At 35.3% G+C, this 22,408-nt stretch overlaps 1 protein-coding gene across 4 annotated transcripts in view; it reads right to left on the bottom strand.

Annotated features, from left to right (window-relative positions):
• Nucleotides 1-22,408, bottom strand: part of LOC128248585 (atrial natriuretic peptide receptor 3-like) — a 423,581-nt gene that overhangs the window by 331,830 nt on the left and 69,343 nt on the right. For all 4 annotated transcript variants that reach the window (XM_052970156.2, XM_052970157.2, XM_089356639.1 and 1 more), the window contains one exon: nt 20,024-20,807. In XM_052970156.2, coding sequence (XP_052826116.1) covers nt 20,024-20,729 — 706 coding nt within the window. In that variant the 5' untranslated portion in view covers nt 20,730-20,807. The remainder of the gene's footprint in view (nt 1-20,023; nt 20,808-22,408) is intronic.

Below are 22,408 nucleotides of genomic sequence, written 5' to 3'. Positions count from 1 at the left end.
AATGATGCTATAGTTTAAACTAAAAATATTGGACGTTAAACTCAGAACTATAACGTGTATTAGAAAGAAGTCTCGAGAAAATATTGTGCAAAGAAAAAGAATAGAATAAAGAGATATAAAAACATGAATGAAAGTTTTATTATGAATGAAAGTTTTATTATGAATGAAAGTTTTATTATGAATGAAAGTTTTATTATGAATGAAAGTTTTATTATGAATGAAAGATTAAACTTTATATAACTTAAATCATAATAAAACAATTAACTATATTGTAAATATTTTATTGAACGTTAAAATCTAAGTAGTTATAGATTCAAAAGAATAAGACTAAGAAACAATATAGACTAACAGAAATATTATATGCAAATCTTATCTTAACGAATATTTCGTTTAAAAAACAATTTAAACGAAGTTTTAGGTTAAACTAAAATTATAAACGTAAAATATAAACTAACAAAAATTAATTTATATAAATTAATATATAAAATCAATTATATCACCATTAAATAAATATATATGTATAAGTATATATATATATATATATATATATATATATATATATATATATATATATATATATATATATATATATATATATATATAACGAAATGTTAGCACTAAGCAGTGTTTGGGCTAAAGCAACATTTATATTAGTTAAAATATGTTTGTGACATATTTCAGTTGTTGAAAGGTAAATACACTGCAGTGTATTTACCCTTTAGTAACTGAAATATGTCACAAGCTTATTTTAACTACCTCAAATTTTCTTTATATATGTATATATATATATATATATATATATATATATAGAGAGAGAGAGAGAGAGAGAGAGAGAGAGAGAGAGAGAGAGATAGATAGATAGATAGATAGATAGATAGATAGATGGATAGATATAGATATATATGTCTTTCTTTGTTACCCCACTCCCACTATAACATGATCCGTGACGACCTGAGGCGGTATCATTATCGTTTCTCTTAATTTCTCTACTCTCTCTCTCTCTCTCTCTCTCTCTCTCTCTCTCCCTCTCTCTCTCTCTCTCCCTCCCTTGCTCTTTCTCTTTTAACTTCCTCCCACTATTACGTGATCCGTGACGGCCTAAGGCGTTGTCATTTTTTTCGGACTGGTCACGATTTTCTGAGCTCCTCTCTCTACCCCTTCACTATATTAATCTTTCTATTAAGGATTTTTCATTATTCTTTATTAGTCTTTGAAGATTATTTTGGAACAATAATGTTCCTAAACCGACTTACTGGGAGTAACCGACTTACTGGGAGTAACCGACTTACTGGGAGTAACCGACTTACTGGAGTTGATTTAACCGACTTACTCCCTCCCACAAAACGTTTTGTGGGAGGGAGTAAGTCGGTTAAATCAACCCCAGTTGTCCACTAGTATTTATTTTATTGGCCCTGAAAGGATCAAAGATAAAGTCGACCTCACCAGAATTTGAACGCAGAACATAAAGACGGAATAAAATGCCGCTAAGCATTCTCCCTCACGTACTACCGATTCTGCCAGCTCGCCGCCTTAAGGAAAGGTGTTGCTCGCATACTTTGTTGTAAGTCACAAAAGATTATAGGAATACAGGTGTAACTGATAAAATCTTCAATCCCGACTTTATAACTAATACAACACTTAGTAGATTCCATGATTTATTTTATGCGAGAGGCGCAGAAAAAGACTAGGCTACTTCTTTCACAGTGTTTATTAAAATTTGACTCAAAACTGCATTGACAATATTTCACTGGAGCGAGTAAAGCACTCGTTTAGATGTCTGCCTCTCAATGTGATATATATATATATATATATATATATATATATATATATATATATATATATATATATATATATATATATATATATAAGTCAAAGAGAGGGAGAAAGAGCAGTTAAAGCCGAACTCCAACGTGTTGAATGTCCGTTGATATTTTTTAAATAAAAATAAAATAAAAACAAACGGACTTTTCTCCTTGGTACGAAAATGATGTAAGGCGAGATAACTAATAAAATAGGCTATCTGGCTCGCCTTACATCATTTTCATACCAAGGAGTAAAGTCCGGTTGTTTTTATTTTATTTTTATGTTTATTTTAAAAAAACAACGGACGTTCAATGCATTGGAGTTCGGCTTTAACTGATCTTCCTCCCTTTGCTTGGTTTTATATATATATATATATATATATATATATATATATATCTAAAATACAGTGTACATTTACTACACATTAGAGATGCCCATAAAAGGACATCTGACCCGTTAGAAAGAGCAGCCAAAGCTCTACACCACAAAATTAGGGATAATTTCGAAAAGGAATGGAAATTAAAAACATTCACCATCTATATTCCGAACCAGGTTTCAAGTTATTTTAGCAAAACAAACTATTTTGCAAGGCCAATTATCATCAGCGGAATAGCCTAGATCGACATGTATGCACGAGGCACTACATAGAGAACATGACTTGTACATATATGTCTAATTTTTCAAAAATTACTGCGCATCTGCGGAATACCTAATCGCTACACCACTGGTAGTAAATTAAATTTCTTAATTTTTTGCTACCCTAAGACTTATTAATTATATATATATAAATATATATACATATATATATATATGTATGTATATATATATATAAATATATATATATATATATATATATATATTTATATATATATATATACATACATATATATATATATATATACATATATATATATATATATATATATATATATATATATATATATATATATATATATATATATATATATATATATATATATATATATAATTTGCTGCTATCGGCCCAGCGCAGATTAGAAAGCGTGTGGATGAAGAATTATGTTTTTCTCCCTCTCTTGCTTATATATATATATATAGGACATTATAAGTTCAAGAACCATCCTCTAAGGCACGATAAGTACCAAAGGGCGCTTAAGGATTTAGTTCTTGATTTAAAATCCAAAGACGGTTAAATAGTCCACTCAGACAAAACACAAAACACATATATCATGAACATTGACACTTATCATGAGCTCGTTAATTGCTTAACTCTACGTAAATTTACTCCGTTGATATAGGTTTGACTTTTGATAATTACATTAGTATCTTCTTTACATAGAGCTTCTTGATAATTTCTTTCTTTGACACTCTGGCCCCACCCCTCTTAACTGCACCACCCCATCGTTAATAACTTGTAATATTCCCTAGTCCTTTAATAGCTGACTCTCTCGTCTACGCTCTTTGAGCTCGGATGGTAAATAATTATGTGCACTTAACATATTGGGCTTTTAGACTTCTTGTCTAAGCCATGTTTTCTTCCCTTTTCTTTCTTCCTTTTGTCTATATTGCATGCTCTTGTCTTTCACTCTGATGAAGATCCGTTGCCTTAATTCGAATGTCCTATAAATCTTTTATCTTTTATCTTTTACTTGTTTCAGTCATTTGACTACGGCCATGCTGGAGCACCGCCTTTAGTCGAGAAAATCGACTCCAGGACTTATTCTTTGTAAGCCTAGTACTTATTCTATCGGTCTCTTTTTGCCGAAGCGCTAAGTTACAGGGACGTAAACACACCAGCATCTGTTGTCAAGCGATGTTGGAAGGACAAACACAGACACACAAACGCATACACACACTTACATATATATATATATATATATATATATATATATATATATATATATACGACGGGCTTCTTTCAGTTTCCGTCTACCAAGTCTACTCACAAGGCTTTGGTCGGCCCGAGGTTATAGTAGAAGACACTTGCCCAAAGTGCCACACAGTGGGAATGAACCCGGAACCATGTGGTTGGTAAGCAAGCTACTTACTGCGTCTATAGAAGATGAAGAATTTTATTCTCGCATTTATGTATAGACTGCATTCTGGTAATCTGATTAGAAACAGCTGTTAGCTTTGTTATGTCTTGCGCTTTGTATCAGTAAACAAGCTTTAAAATGTGGTCCAATCGATTTGCTGGTTAATCTATTTTTTTTCTCCATTTTCTAATTATTTACATTTGCTCCTGTGCGCTCGACGTATATGGTCTCCCTGCACACCATTTCCCGGGGCTAACACAGGTACCGGATACTGATAATATATACGGATATTTTATTCCTTAGTCGGTTACTACAACCGCTAACTTTCTCTCGCTCTCTCTTTCTCTCTCTCTCTCTCTCTCTCTCTCTCTCTCTCTCTCTCTCTCTCTCTCTCTCTCTCTCTCTCCCTATATATATATATATATATATATATATATATATATGGGTGGGGTGATGGAAACAGCACAGAAGTAAATTTAAGACATTTTAATTTAGAAAGAAATTAATAAAATTAAGTTCATTGATACTGAATTGTTTTGCCTTTTTTATTCCGCTGGTGGTGGCGGTGGTGGTGGCAGTCGTGGTGGTGGTGGTGGTGGTGGTGGTGGTGCAGCAGCAGTCGCAACGGCAACAACAGCTGGATCAGTAGTGGCAGATTTTTTAGTAATATTATATGTATAACAATGTAGTTTATATATTATAATACAAATACACACACATATGCATATACGTGCGTGTGTGTGTGTGTGTGTGTGTGTGTGTGTGTGTGTGTGTGTGCGCGCGTTGACTAATAAGCTCTCGACGTTTTCTATCCAAAAGAGATTTTCGACCCAAAACTTGCAAGCTGTTATTTGTACCTCTGTATGTACAAGTTTATACCTTTTGTTCCTACTTACCATTTATCATTGTGGTTATGGGAACTCTGCACTGTATGTGTCAAGGAACAGATGATATAAATTTGTGCTTATTCTTTGAACTGTCCCCCAAGGCTGTAGCTTTCTGAACCAGACATTAACTATATGGTTTCATACTTACTGCTCTATTTTTAATTTCTTTCGTCATTACTCTAGACGTAAAGCGGCAAGCTGACACAATCGTTAGCATACCGGAAAAAATGCTTAGCGACATTTCGTCCGTCTTTACGTTCTGAGTCCAAACTTCACCGAAGCCGACTTTGCCTTTTATTCTTTCGGGGTCGATAAAGTAAGTACCAGCTGAACACTGGAGTCGATAAAATCGTCTTAACCCCTCCCCCAGATTTGTGAGTGTGTGTGTGAGTGTGTGTGTGTGTGTGTGTGTGTATGTATTCATATATACTTTGTTAGGTTTCGGCCAATATTGACCCAGGCCATGTCTAACTTAATAGCACCATATATATCCTTGATTTTGTTCAGGCACTAGACTGCGGCCATGCTGGGGCACCACCTAGAAGGCTTTAGTACTGACCCCAGTACTAATTTTTTAAGGCTGGTACCTGTCATATCGTTTCTTTTGCCGAACCGCTAAGTTACGCGGGTGTAAACAAACCAATATCAGCTATCAAGTGGGGGGGGGGGGTCAAACACAGGTGCAAAGACAAGCATACATACTCTCATACACACACACAATATATATCATATAAATCATGTATTACATATGTATATACTATATTATATATTACAAACACACACACACACATGTATATACACAGACACGCACACACATATATATGCATCGATATGCGTATGCGTGTTTCTATGTATGTATGTATGCATGTATGTATGTATGTATGTGTAACTATAATAAATTGGACAAATCTAATGTTAGTGAAATTGATGATATCAAGCAATTGGTCGTTAATTGTTTATAAAATAAGAAACTAGCTTCCTGGTAGCAAAATGTATTATTTAATCTCATTTGTGATCTGAATACGGGTGTATGCCATTGGAAGACGAATATATGACGTTTTCAAATTATTGTCGAGCTCACTGATTACGAAGCGAAATTCTAAACTATGTCAAATACTTCGCTGTGAAGTTCGATTTCTTCAGTGATATTTCAAATACGAAATACGTAACAGACAATGGGGAAACTGATTATCATAATGTCTATTTGCTTTATAATTAATGTTATATTTGTTGTTGCTGTTGTTGTTTACTTCCAGGAGAGCTTTGGTGGAGAATACCTATGATTAGTAACATCCAAACTAATAATTCTGCGTTTTTCTCAGACCACAGAGCATCTGAAACATTTTCAAATATGACCACCTCCTTTAAAGCCGGCAGGGAGTGATTGAAGAGAAGTTAAGCGTTATTTCTATCAATTTGAACGACCATTTCTTGTGGTGTCTGCTATTGTTGCTATTGCTGTTATGGAGGCGCAATGGTCCAGTAGTTAGGGCAGCGGACTCGCGGTCATAGGATCGCGGTTTCGATTTCCAGACCGGGCGTTGTGAGTGTTTATTGAGCGAAAACACCTAAAGCGTCACGAGGCTCCGGCAGGGGATGGTGGCGAACCCTGCTGTACTCTTTCACCACAACTTTCTCTCACTCTTACTTCCTGTTTCTGTTGAGCCTGTAATTCAAAGGGTCGGCCTTGTCACTCTGTGTCACGCTGAATATCCCCGAGAACTACGTTAAGGGTACACGTGTCTGTGGAGTGCTCAGCCACTTGCACGTTAATTTCACGAGCAGGCTGTTCCGTTGATCGGATCAACTGGAACCCTCGTCGTCGTAAGCGACGGAGCGCCAACCAACCGCTGTTGTTGTTATCATCATTACTATTGTTGGCCCTGCTACTGTTTTCTTCTTTTTTTAATACTTAAATATGTAAGTATCTATAGACTGTTATACATGTATGTGGACGACCACTGGGGTAATCGTAAACCTGAATAATATGTATGGAACTCCTAAGACAGCGAGCAAAATGCCTAGCAATATTTCGTCTGTGTTTATGTTCTGAGTTCAAATGACGCCGAAGTCGACTTTGCATTTCATCCTTTTGGGATCGATGAAATAAGAACGAGTTGAACGCTAGGGTTCGATTTAATTGACTTAGCCTCCCCTCTAAATTGCTGACCTAGTACTAAAACTTGAAACCAATATGTATGGAACTCTTGCGATACCCTCACACATCAAACACTCTGTGGGTCTTTGGAAGAAATGATGTCAAAGAAGTTATAGGTTGAAGAAGGTGTTGGAAGGAAGAGTGAAGTAGCAGAATCAAGAGAGCGTTGAACAAATTACCAGAATATTTACAATGGCACTTTAAATTCTGAGTTCAAATCCTATTGTAGGTAACTTTGCCTTTCGTACTTTACTCTTACTCTTTTACTTATTTCAGTCATTTGACTACTGCCATGTTGGAGCACCGCCTTTAGTCGAATCAAATCGACCCCAGGACTTATTCTTTGTAAGCCTAGTACTTATTCTATCGGTCACTTTTGCCGAACCGCTAAGTTACGGGGACCTAAACACACCAGCATCGGCTGTCCAGCGATGTTGGGGGGACAAACACAGACACACAAACATATACACACACATACATATATATATACATATATACGACGGGCTTCTTTCAGTTTCCGTCTACCAAATCCACTCACAAGGCCTTGGTCGGCCCGAGGCTATAGTAGAAGACACTTGCCCAACGTGCCACGCGGTGGGACTGAACCCGAGACCATGTGGTTGGTAAGCAAGCTACTTACCACACAGCCATTCCTGCGCCGAATTCTTTTACTTTACTTTGGAAACGATGAAATAAAGTTTCCAGTTATGAACTGATGTTGATGTAATATTCTAATAAAATATGTCGCGACTCCTCATTCGATTGCTTCTTACTGTTCATGATACATTAATATCTACTACGTATGTGTGTGCATGTGTATGTATGTGTGTGTGTGTACGCGGTGTGTGTATGTGTTCGCGCGTATGTGTAATCATTATCATCATCTTTATCATCATCATCAGGTGTCTGCAGATGAAACTATAACATCATTCACTCTCTGCCTCCAACTGTCTTTGCGCCCTCATTTAGTCTTTGATTTCAGAATCAGAGTTTATAACAGTTACCTCTCTGAACATTTTCATACATTTATAAAATTAATTTCTAATGAATCAAATAGAGACAGTTCAATTTTCGCCAAACCATTCATTCTAACAGTTTATAAGACACATTATACTATACTGCCTTAATACAGTGGTTAAAATGGCAAGTTTTAAATGTACTCAGCAAGCAGGTCCAACTCTTAATTAAAGAAAATCAAAGAGACATGCTTTTGATAAACAGGCGTAAATGACTTTTGCCGAATTCTTTTACTTTACAAAATTAATTAATTAATTAATTAATCAAGATAGACAGACAGACAGACAGACAGACAGACAGATAGACAGATAGATAGATAGATAGATAGATAGATAGATAGATAGATAGATAGATATAGGTATAGATATAGATACAGATATATATATATATATATATATATATATATATATATATATATATATATATATATATATATATATATATATATACATATATATATATACATATATATATATACATACATACATGCATACATATATATATATATATATATATATATATATATACACGCATACACACACACACACACACACACACACACAAGCACTGATAGTGTAAGATTCATTGTAGCAAGATACTGAGTTCGTATGTTGAATACCTTACAAGACTTTTTAATTGATCAAAATTATCTCCACCTTTAGAGGATGTATCACCATTACCGACTGGCAATTGCGACCAGCTCCACTTGTGAAGGGGAGATAATTTTAAGATTCAAGAATTTCTCCTAAATTGCTATGCCAATATGGAAAAAGACAGACTTATTGTCTTCAGATAAGAGGACAGTCGTGACATCCTCTTGCGGTGGGGATGATATTGGTTTCAAATTTTGGCACATAGCCAATAATTTTGGGAGATGGGTAAGTCGATTACACTGACCCAGTGTTCAATTAGTACTTATTTAATCTATCCGGAAAGGATGAATTGTAAAGTTGACCTCAGCGAAACGAACTCAGAAAGTGAAGACGGACGAAATGCCGCTAAGCATTTTGCCTGGTGTGTTAACGATTCTTTCCTGCTCACCGCCTAGAAGCGGAGATGATATTAAGAATTTTTGTTATATGGTATTTGATATACCTGCATTTACGTTATTCCAATACGTGCCACTGGCCACTTCGAGTTATTTCTCATAGCTCCTTTTTACCTGATCATTAATACTGAATATCAATGAGCAGGTATGTGTGTATGTTAAGACAAGTATTATGATGCTAGAAAAATAGTTGATGATCTCCATTGGTAAGACAGGTTGATCAGGCACTTTTTTATACATAAAGAATATCTAATTGTGCATGCAATATCATCAGAACCTATCCAGGTTTTACATTCGCTTAACCAGATTGATGCCCAATAAGCGAGGCTTTAACGTTGGCTTAGTCAGATAAATATATAATGTGTTTGGTGTGTTGTTGTCGCCAGCATAGAATCAAGTGCTAAAGCTGTTCAGCTTATTTGAAAATATGCTCGTTATCTTTTTATTTTTGTTACATCAAGTCAACCTGGATGAAGTAAACATGTCATCAAGGTCATTCCCATAGTGAGGACTCCGTATCTTAAGGGTCTATCTAAGAGTACGTTATCGAATATTTGATCTTGGAAGGTCGCTAAATCCAGCTGTTCTAGCGACCATGTAGAGGCTTTTGTGTTAATTCATTTGTGAATGTTATATTGACTTAAGGTCTCTAATACAAATACATACATACATATACACATATATACATATATATACATATATATGTATATATATGTATATATGTGTATATATATATACACATATATATATATATATATATATATATATATATATATATATATATATATATATATATATATATATATATATATATATATATAGGTGAGAAAGTTGGTATGTGAAAGCACGTGGTTGGATATATAAAAGATAATAAGAGTGAAAAAACTACAGAAGGCTTGTGTTACAAGGTTAAAATATATATTTAAATTATGTCAGAAAAATGTTATAAAATCTTTTTGGTATATAAACATTGTATTTTGAGAAATAACCGGTTTCGTGTTGTCTTTTCAAATTTCTCTATTTCGTTGTAACGTGTTCGCTTCAGTCTGAAAAAGAAGAGTTCTAGATAGGGGGAGGTAATTAGGGATTTCTTCCGGTATAGGGGAGATAATCGAAATCTAGGAGGTGGTAGAATTTGATTAATTTACCATGGTTTTGTTCTATATTTACCATGGTTTTGTTCTATATTTTTTTCCTGGATCAATTCCCGAAAGAAATCCCAAACAAGATCAGTAAAGAATTCATTACTAAATCGGTTGAATTCATCTTACGAAACAACCACTTCATGTTTGACAATACTTTCTACCGACAAAAATCCGGAATTGCTATGGGCACTAGGGCAGCTCCAGTCATTGCGAACCTAACAATGGGTTACTTAGAAATAATAATATACCAGGAATCTTTATCCACCTTTGGAAACACCCTTTCCCAATACATAAAAGAAAATTGGAAAAGGTTCCTGGACGACTGTTTCATACTCTGGAATGAAAACACATATGAACTCTTGAAATTCAAAAGTCTATTGAACAGTGTCAACCCAAACATACAGTTCACAATGGAGTACAACCAAAAGGAGCTCCCATTCTTGGATATACTAATTAAAAAAGTAAACCTAAAAATAGAAACGGTCATATTTTACAAAACCACAGACGCCAAACAATATCTACTATTTGATTCATGCCACCCAAGACACACCAAGACAAACATCCCCTTCAACCTTGCAAGAAGGATATGCACAATAGTGTCAGAAGAAAATACTAGAGACTACAGACTACAAGAACTCAAAAACACACTAATTGACAGACACTACCCAGTTCAACTCATAGAGGATGGAATCAGACGTGCATCACAAATTAACATAGAAAACTTAAGAAAAGTTAAACACAGCAACACACCTTCCCCGAAAATACTGCCGTACATATCCACATACAACCCCAGAAACAAAGAAGCCTTCACCATCATCACCCAAAACATACCAATGCTACATAAGGACCCCAAATTAAAGGACATTTTACACACACACAAAATCATCAAAAGCCACAAACAACCAAAATCACTGGAAAAGATCCTCACAAAGGCAAAATTATTTTCCAAAATAACAGATGCGAAAGTAAAAAAATGTGGTCGACCAAATTGTGCAACATGCCCAAACATTCTAGAAGGTTCAGAATTCCTCTTCAAAGAGGGACACAAATTCAAAGTTAAATCTAACTTTACTTGTGCCTCAGAAAACCTTATTTACGTAATAAGATGCTCGGGCTGCATAGGGTTCACAGGATTATCGCTCAGACGTAGATGCACTCTGCATCGCCAGCAGATTGCATGCCCAGAATACCGAATGATACCTTTTAGTGAACATATTGAGAAATGCGCAAAACAAATGCTACCACAATTTATAATCTTTCCTTTCTATCAATGTGCCTTTAAAACACCAACACAGATTAGATTAAATAAGGAAACCTTTTTCATTCAAAAATACAAACCCAAACTTAACCATTGCTAACACATTTAAATAAGGAAATTCATCACCCCACTGAGAAAAAAGGAAAAAAATATAGAACAAAACCATGGTAAATTAATCAAATTCTACCACCTCCTAGATTTCGATTATCTCCCCTATACCGGAAGAAATCCCTAATTACCTCCCCCTATCTAGAACTCTTCTTTTTCAGACTGAAGCGAACACGTTACAATGAAGTAGAGAAATTTGAAAAGACAACACGAAACCGGTTATTTCTCAAAATACAATGTTTATATACCAAAAAGATTTTATAACATTTTTCTGACATAATTTAAATATATACTTTAACCTTGTAACACAAGCCTTCTGTAGTTTTTTCACTCTTATTATCTTTTATATATACATATATATATATATATATATATATATATATATATATATATATATATATATATATATATATATATATATATATATATATATATATATATATATATATATATATACATACACACATATATGTGAGTGGAAATGCTTGGTGCACAACACTTTTACTGTTCAGGTTTCAGCTCTCAATCACATCAAACTCCCACCGCTGCATGAACTCACAGGTCCTGCGAGTAATATTAAGAGCACATCGATACTAAGAGAAAAGAACGTATTAAGGAATAAGGAGTACCAAGTTCAAGCTCTTGATCTTTTCTCTCATTATATATATTCTTTTATTCTTTTATACGCTTCAGCCCTAAGGTTGTGGCCATGCTGGGGCATATATATATATATATATATATATATATATATATATAGGTTATGAAGGGTATTGGAGTCAACCAAGCCCTAAAGATACAGGTAATGAGAAATAACCGGTTTCGTGTTGTCTTTTCAAATTTCTCTACTTCATTGTAACGTGTTCGCTTCAGTCTGAAAAAGAAAAGTTCTAGATAGGGGGAGGTAATTAGGGATTTCTTCCGGTATAGGGGAGATAATCGAAATCTAGGAGGTGGTAGAATTTGATTAATTTACCATGGTTTTGTTCTTACAGGTAATGCCGAGTAAGTGCTGTATACCGACTAGTTTTGCCCCTGAAGTGGTTGCCACATGAGTGGAGATTATAACATGTTTCGTGTATTAGCGTGTGTATATATATATATATATATATATATATATATATATATATATATATATATATATATATATATATATATATATATATATATAATATTTTTGATGAATGATTACTTTTCGGTTTTACTAACCACATATTGATTCATCTGAAGTCATCCAGTTCATGCTTGTTTGTTTGGTTTTATTTTATTTTCACGTACCAAATTTTTATGATACTTAGTGAAAAGTGGAGGGACAAGACCCATGATCCTTTGTGATACTGCCTAGACAATTGGTAGGGAAAGTGGGAAGAAATGATAGCTCATATCTTGTTGCACCATGAAGCAATAATTATGAGATCGAATTATCCTCAGACCAGAGGACTTGTTTCAGTGTTCAAAGAATGAGTCCTGCTAAGATACTCTGAGTTTGAATAGTTTAGAAAATTAGTGAACAGTTTATTATTTGTATAGGCTCCACGGAATTTAAGGAAAGTAAAAATTGTTGATGGTTATGTAACATTATCCGATATTAGTTACAGTGGTAAAATTTTATTCCAATTATTTCTGTGCACAAAATTTTAAAATTACAATGCTTGTGGCTTACTGGTAGTATTAGAGAAGGGGACGAATTAGCCTAGCCACTGTTTATTCAATTTATATAATACTAGTTTAAGTTTTACAAATCACACATTTATTATTTTTTAAGACTAAGACTATTTCTGTGACATAAAAAACTTACTAATGAATATAATATTATCAGGATAATGTATTTAGAACTTTTTTTGATTATGATTTTTACCCTGTGCATGTAAGCGAAAACAGAGTATTGTAAACCACTCGTCTTTGTCTGTTTGTCTGTGTGTTTGCAAAATTACTGGAAAACGGCTAAGCGGATTTTCACCACATTTGGCAGAAATGTGGGTGAGTAGCTCGAAATGAGGAATATTTGATTTGATTATCTTTAAATAATTTTTTTTTAATTCGAGCTTACAATTTCCCGATAAACAAGTGGTCATATCATTTTGTTCACTTTCTTTTTCATATGAATCTAGCCTCATCTGCGCGTGTATAGATTGTGGTGTACCTATGCGCATAAACACGCGTGCGTACATACATACATACATACATACATACATACATATTCGACTTTGTGTGTGTGCGTGCGCACGTGCATGTGTGTGTGTACGTGCGTGCATGTGTGTGTGTGCGAGCGCACAGTAATGTTTTCGAGGGTTTCATTTATTTACGATTTAATTTCTTAATTTCACTGGAGTATAAATACTTTTAAAAAAATCTTTTTTAATCGAACTTACAAATTTCCTGATAAGCAAGTGGTCATATTAATTTGTTCACTTTCTTTGTCATATTAGTCGACCTTCATCTACGTGTGTATAGATTATGGTGTACCTAACCGCGTAGACACGTGTGCGTACATACATACATATTCTGTGTGTATGTGTGTGTGTGTTTATGAGTGTGTGTGTGTGTGTGTGTGTGTGTGTGTGTGTGTGTGTGTGTGTGTGTGTGTGTGTGTGTGTGTGTGTGTGTGTGTGTGCATGCGTGTGTGTACAGTAATGTATTCGAGGGTTTCATTTATTTACGAATTTACGACTTGATTTCTTAATTTCACCGGAGCATAAATCTTACTATAACGGGCGTTATGTACGTCTGTCTATCTGACTGCCTGTTCCCTTTCTATGGTCAAACGGCTGGGCCAATGGTCACGGTGTTTTTCCGGATTATGACAGAGGTAATCAGGAAGGTTTTTAGCGAAAAAAAATGTGAAAAAATATGATTATTTAGTGGATATTGAGATTTTTATTAATAAATCACCTTTGATGTTTGTTTGTTGGGTTTTTTTTTGTTAAAATTTAGGCGACGTGGATTGACTCTGGATTCCCCTGCCCCCCGCATAGTTCTTGAATTTAGAGGGTTTGCTATACTATCTCTTTATTTCCCTTCGTCGATGGACAGATTTGCTATCTTACTATAATGGGCGTTATGTCCGTCTGTCTGTTCATCTCTTTGTCTGTTCCCTCTTCACAGCCAGATGGCTACGATACTTTTTGGAATTATAATGACGATTGTCAGGAAGATTTTTAGCATTAAAATCAGAAAGTATGATTGTTTTGTGGATATTGATTTTTGAAATGATAAAGCACCTTCGCATTTTTATTAAAAATTCACCAACCACAGTAACTCTGGATTTTCATCGTATAGTTCGTGGCCCTATCGTAGATACGAAGGGGTTCAAGAGGACGGTTAACACGAAAATAAAATGGAAAAAGTGTTTCAGTATATGGTGTGTATAATTATTTAGTAGTCATTGAAGTGTGTCAGTCTCAAGCAAGATTCAAAACGACTAATCGGCTGCTGTTTACATGTCAGTTTTGTCAATCAAAATAAGCCATGGTACCAAAACATCCACAGATTATTCGCATAGAACAGTGAGAGCTAAGTCTTAGTCTGATTCTTTTTTTTTTTTTTTTGTAACCCTATATATTTCGCTCGCGCATTCACAGCAAACAAGGCACAGGACCAGACCTTAGAACGTGTATTTTTACCCACTCCGATGTTTACACACGGTAGAGAAACGGATTCGAGTAATTTGAAAATTAGTGTCGACCAATCAGAAAATATCGTCAACAAGGAAGTTTTGTAATTATATTGGTATTATCGAAAGGAATGTGATTCATAATTTAAATACGGAAATTTGTGAACTTTGAATGTAAAAGAGTATAAACAAGTGTAAAATAGTGTAAACAACTAAAATAAAAGTATATCTAAATAACATTTTTTCTTAATACTTTTTATGTGGTGGTCGAATAAAGTTCTGGCTTTCATTGTCCACATAACTATTCATGATACAGAGGTTGGGAGCCTATTTCAATTCGGGAGTGAATCGTCATACATGTCACTTAGTCGCAAACACATCATATAGCTGCAATAGAATGCTGTATCACCAACAATAATGTGATTTCTCTAATACATCACTCAGTAATCTACCAAGTCAATTTATACATTTCTCAGTACACACTGCTGTTATGACTTTCCTCCCTCATTTTATGCCTCCATCGTAATGGATAGATTTGCTAGTACTTATAATAGTGATACTTAATTTTTTTTTGATCGAATTTACAAATTTTCCGATTAGTAAGTGGTCATACTATTGGGTCATCCCATAATTAATGCGGCTTTTTCAATTGCATGGATAGGAACGGGATAAACTACCTGCATCAACTTGATATAAAAGCAGGTAGTAGTTTTATCTTGACCTTGTTCTTAGAGCAAGTTTTGAAGAGTACAATTCGATCTTAACAGTTATTTTGTGAAAGCTATAATGGAAGTGACAAAGAAGCATATTCGGCATATTTTTGCTTTATGAGTTCAATACGAGCAACAGCGCAACGGAGAGTGCGAGGAATATTAATGCAGTATATGGGGATCGGACAATAAGCGTAAGGCAGTGTAAACGGTGGTTCCAGAAATTCCGAGCCGGAAACTACAACCTAGAAGATGAGCCCCGTTCTGAAGAGCTGTAGAGATCGACGAGGACCTTCCTCAAATCCTGGTGGAACAAAATCCCGCCGTAACTGTTGGGGAACTAGCAGAGAAGCTTGGACATCAAGATGAAACATGACCATCTTTGACTTCAAGACGAAAGGTGTTCTTCCATCAGGATAATGCTCAGCCACATACAGCGAGGATGACATTCCAAAGGCAGGAGCATTTTGAATTGGAAACGTTGCTCCACCCACCATATTCGCCAGACATTGCCCCATCTGATTATCATTTATTCCGCAGTCTTCAAAGTCATTTGGACGTAAAAAAATATGAATTTTGTAGACGAGGTCAGAGCAGTGCGGGAGGAGTATTTTCGTCACGGACAAGTGAATTTTGGAAGAGGGGCCATGCAAGTCTACCAGATAGATAAAAGAGCATTTTAGAAAATGAAGGAGAGTATATTTTAGATTAAAAAAGAACATTGTTTATCTTAATTTTGACAAATAAAAGAAGTATAAAAAAAAAACATTATTTATACATGTGTATAGATCATGGTGTACCTATGCACGTAGACATGTGTGCATACATACATACACACATACATACATACACACACATACATTACATCCCAAAGGTGGACACTTGTATCTTTGTTGGAAACCGGCTCCCTCTTCAGCGGAAGATTTATAGTTTAAAAAAATAGAAGAGACATACATACATAGATAATCGACTTTGTGTGTGTGTGTGTGTGTGTGTGTGTGTGTGTGTGTGTGTGTGTGTGCGTGCGTGCGTGCGTGCGTGCGTGCGTGCGTGCGTGCGTGCGTGCGTGCGTGCGTGCGTGCGTGCGTGCGTGCGTGCGTGTAAAGTGACGGATTCGAGGGTTTCGTTTATTTACGACTTGATTTCTGAATTTCACCGGAGTATAAACATCTATAATGGTGATACTTAAAAAAAAATTCAGTTCAATTAAAAGGCAGAGGTAATCAACGCATTGTAAGCCACACTATAATTTGCGAAAAAATTTCTCTACGCAAAGGGTACGCATCAGCCTTCCGATACCCGTTTGTTTTGTTTTTTTTTTTCATTTAGAAATTGTTCTTAGTCATTTAAAAAAACTGCTTTTTAAGTACTATTTTATGTATGTGTACGGACATACTTACACAACGTGTGAGTGCGCGATGTGCATACTTGTGTTTGTGGGATGCGTTTCGGTTATACAGAGGTATATGCGGGTGTGAACGTTTGTGTGTACATGTGTACATGTGTGTTAGTGTGTGTATTCATATGTGAGTGTATATATGTACGTGTACATTTATACATTTTGAGATAACAGACGAAAGTGAGGTGCCTTTCGCGTGACTCCGGAAGTTTACGCTTCAAATACACTGAATATACTCGGGCAGTCTGTCATACCGGCCATGATGAAATACCACAAGGTATAGAAAATACGTATTCGCCTTTATATATTTAATCCTTTATATTGAACACTCAATATTTCATCTATTCAATAAGACATATTCCATATATTCAATAAGACATTCAATACTTTATTTCATTGTACCATCTATTTTTATTTTATATTATATATTGTATATTATATTATATATTGTATATTCCGTATTCTATATCCCACATTGGTTTTGCAGGAATATAAATAAAACATAAAAAACAGACAGTGTTGGAACTCTTTTAAACAAAATAATATATTCCTCTATACACAATCATACAAAACCCCTTTTTTGTATTTATTTTTACTCGCATATATATACATATATGTGTGTGTGTGTGTGTGTGTGTGTGTGTGTGTGTGTGTGTGTGTGTGTAGGCGCAAGAGTGGCTGTGTGGTAAGTAGCTTGCTTACCAACCACATGGTTCCGGGTTCAGTCCCACTGCGTGGCACCTTGGGCAAGTGTCTACTACTATAGCCTCGGGCCGACCAAAGCCTTGTGAGTGGATTTGGTAGACGGAAACTGAAAGAAGCCCGTCGTATATATGTATATATATATATTATGTGTGTGTGTGTGTTTGTGTCCGTGTTTGTCCCCCCACCAACGCTTGACAACCGATGGTGGCGTGTTTACGTCCCCGTAACTTAGCAGTTCGGCAAAAGATACCGATAGAATAAGTACTAGGCTTCCCAAGAATAAGTCCTGGGGTCGATTTGCTCGACTAAAAGCGGTGCTCCAGCATGGCCACAGTCAAATGACTGAAACAAGTAAAAGAGTAAAGGATATATATATATGTGTGTGTGTGTGTGTGTGTAAAGGTATGATCCAAGGATGAATGTATAGGAAGTTAGTAAGCTTCGAGTAGTCGGTAGAAGGTTTAAAAATAAAAACTTTCAGGAACAATAGTGATTTATTGACATAGATGGCTGTTAATATTCCCATATCGAAGTTCGATAAGCTGAAAATCGCTATTTTATAATTCACGGTTAACAGCTGAGGTTGGTGTGTATGCGAATAAAAATCTAAATTTAGGGAATGGAGTACATAAAATCCAGTCTACATCTTTCGAAGCTAACGGAACATCGGAAGTAGTAATTGTCCAAACAAAAGGTAATCCACTAGCTACTCGTCAGTTCAAAGATACTTTAGTCAAATGAAGGTTACCTTGTCATCAAGAGATTCCATGCCGTTCTCTGTCTGTCCCATTCTCCCTCAGTCTTCCTCTTTTGCTCTCTCGTTGCTCGCACGTAACCATCGGCCATCTTTCTTTTCCCAACTTGAATTTCTTTCTTTCCTTCCGATCAGCTGTAGGGATCAGACGCATTCTTGTCTATCTCCTGTCAGAGTTTCTTCCTCCAGCGTTCGTTACTTCACGTCGTTTAGGCTTAGCATCCCTTCCCGTTTGTTTTCTCTGTCCTGTTTTTGTTACCAACTTTGACCCTCGGCAAAAATCCCAAATTTTATTTTAATTTGCTTTGCGGGAGCAAATGTTTTGTCGAAGGCGTATCTTGTCGTGAATTGCTCGAAATAGGAAGTAGAAAACAGCCGAAGGGTCGTTCGTTATGCTGCTTGTCTTTTTTTCCATTTGTTTCTTTCGTTGTTCGCAAAAAAAAGTTCGTACTTCACGTTTTCGTATTTCATGTTGTTTACGTTCTGTGATGTCCTGTGACCCTCTATGCATATGTACATACATATATATGTAAGTATGCACATATATGTATGTATATATGCATATATATATTATTTATATTATATATATACATATATATATATATATATATATATATATATATATATATATATATATATATATATATATATATATATATATAAACACACACACACATATATACACTCACACACATAGACAGACAAACAGACAGACAGACAGACAGACACAGATAGATAGATAGATAGATAGATAGATAGATAGATAGATAGATAGATAGATAGATAGATAGAAGTCGTCGTTGACTTTCGAGCTAGCCGACTTACGACCGATCGACTTTACGACGATTGGCGCGCCAGCTTCCGGCAGCAATAATAAATAGTCTAGTTGAAATCTAATGGGCTTAATTTCTTAGAAATTAACCCATCTATGGATGATGTTAGCTAACAAACGCTTCCCATAGGTTTGATTATCGATCGCTACTGTGTTGGATGACTATCCTGTTGCGGAGACATCGAGGCAACCTCATATTTGTTTATAAGATGACTGTTTGAGACTCCGAAATTTTTGACTAACGCCAGTATAATTATCTAATACAGAATGCTGTATTTGACTTTTACCTGAGGATATGCCTTAAGAATGTAAAAATATAAAACAAAGCTATGTAGGCCTATAGGCCGACTTATGACCAAATCAACTTACGACCAGTCAGTCGGAACCAACTGTAGTCGTAAGTCGACGACGACCTGTATGTATATATACATATATGTATGTGTGTGCATACGTGTGTATGTGTGTGTATGATGGCAAAATTCAGTTTATGAATTAACTCTAAGAAAAGCTTACTATCTTAGGCAATAAGGGAAATATAACAAATACACAATAACAATGAAATTCGCTTACTTACCTGCATATTTGTTTCCAATTTCATTCATGAGTGTTTCCGAAATATTTTTGTCGTCCATCTTGTAATAATCCGTTTGTATGTTTTCAACAAAATTGCGTATTTCGTAATGAAGGGATTCCGTAACAAGCTTACAAAATAATTTAGAAATTGATTCAAACCCACCCTCATAATAAAGCAACTTTAATATTTTCCATTTATAGTGATCCATGGCGTGCGCAATGATGCCGGGAAGATAATTCAAGTTAGCGGGTCCGACCCGAGTGAGTAAGGGGTAGTACTTATTTTTATATAAGGAAAAATCCCGGGCCGTAGCACCAATACTTACTAGGGGTGTATTCCAGAATTTTACTTGGCGAGCAATTGGTGCAACTGCAAAATTACAAGCAGGGCCAAAGAAGACATTTACAGATTTGTTCATGTAAATTTCTATCGCTTGATGCATTGCTTCGGCAATAGAACAGTTTGAGTCAGCGAATATCACGTGAAAGTTAAAATGCTCTTTTAGATATGTATCCTGCATGACCCATTCGATGCCCAGTTCTAAAGCTGGTTTCATTCGGTCAATGGAAAATAAAAAAGTATTCTTCCGAGGTAGTATGGAGGCAATTTGAACTTCTGTTTTCGACAGACATTTGTGAAAACAAAATAAAATAAAGAAAAATATATTGAGTTTCATTTTGTGGCAACTGCGCCATAACCAATCCATTGTGATAGGGATGGCGTTAATGAATATGATTCGAATTAACTTGAACTATTGTTCCGAAACTTATATTAGCATCCTGACCTGTATAAGAAGAGAAAAAAAACTTGAGTTACAATTTGAATTATACTGATCATATTGCAGTTGTTGTTACTGTTGTATAGTGCTAGGTCAAATCTGACTAAATGAACCCTAGAAGCCGTGGAATCCTATGTTTTAGGATGTGTACCGAGGATTACATTATCCAATTTGATCTTTCTATTTTAACATACTAGAGCATGGTTCGTGGGAAATTTGTCTGCTATTTTTAAGGCGATCGCAAAGAAACAGCTTTGATGATGATGATGATGATGATGATGATGATGATGATAACGACGACGACGACGGTGATGGTGATGATGATGACAACGATGACGAGTAGTGAGGAGAAAGGAAAGCAGGATTATATTTTCATTATCGACCTACATAGAAAAGTGCAATTCCTATATTCTTCAAGAATCCTCAGGAAGATTCGTGAGATTTTAAATAGACTTGTTGTCACAGACCCTCAAGAAGAAGAAGAAGAAGAAGAAGAAGAAGAAGAAGAAGAAGAAGAAGAAGAAGAAGAAGAAGAAGAAGAAGAAGAAGAAGAAGAAGAAGAAGAAGAAGAAGAAGAAATCCGCAACGCTACACACTACCCAAAGAATATCTCTGCTAGGAACAGCCCACATCCTACGCAACATCAATTCATTAATACTACCTAAACAAATCAATCCACAAACACAAGACAGCCTATACAGCAAATATCCAATGAAATAAACTTCCATCAACAGGTCAAATAACCGATGCATTACACAGAACACACAATACAAACATTAATACAACAAAAGATTGCACCACACCTCATAATAAAAAGAAACTGGTACAACACAATACCGGGAAGAGTGCACACTCCCAAAAACAAAAAAAGAACATACGATGCTACTCTAACCCAGCAACACGGTGGTGTAGAAGTTGATGCAGTAGAAATTTGCCTGAAGCTACTAAATGTTGACCAATGATAATAATAATAATAATCCTTTCTACTGCAAGTACAAGGCCTCAGGCAAGGAAGATATATAACACAAATAAGGAAGTCTTAACAAGGCCTCTTACTTTTTTAACTATCCCCGATTTTTCTCCACCCATAACTACTTCATTATTGTAAGGTTATGACACGGTGATGTCATTCGTATCATCTGACAGTTCCTATGCTGCAGGAAATCAATTGATTTGTAGATATCCTAACTCACCTCAGTATAGTTGTTAAGATCGAAAAATGTTTGTTGCATTCACAGCTTCACACAAATCTATTTATATTTTCAAAAACTAAAACAGACAAGGTCAACTGAACTTATTCGTGTTACTTCCCTTGCTTGTTAATTTTAGGTTTTAAATACCCACAAAAGGTAGTAATAGTTCGACAAATTACTTGTCTAATTAATCTCAATTCACCGAAGTTTTCCATCGCACTATTTTATATAAGCGAAGCCCAATAGTATTTGTATTAACTATGCAGAACATTCCCCTTCAACTATTTTCATTCATCTACATTGTTGATACTGAATAATGGTCATTCATTGTTGACATGTAGACGCAATAAGAATAATTCGTTTAAACACAAATCTCACACGTGACGCTTCATTTGATATTTAGGACATCCTTGA

Source organism: Octopus bimaculoides, chromosome 8 (genome assembly GCF_046866305.1).
Source record: "Octopus bimaculoides isolate indiv1 chromosome 8, ASM4686630v1, whole genome shotgun sequence".
In the NCBI taxonomy this organism is placed as follows: Eukaryota; Metazoa; Mollusca; class Cephalopoda; order Octopoda; family Octopodidae; genus Octopus; species Octopus bimaculoides.
The sequence above is the reverse complement of the archived record's forward strand: the minus strand, read 5'-3'. Positions and strand labels throughout refer to the sequence as shown.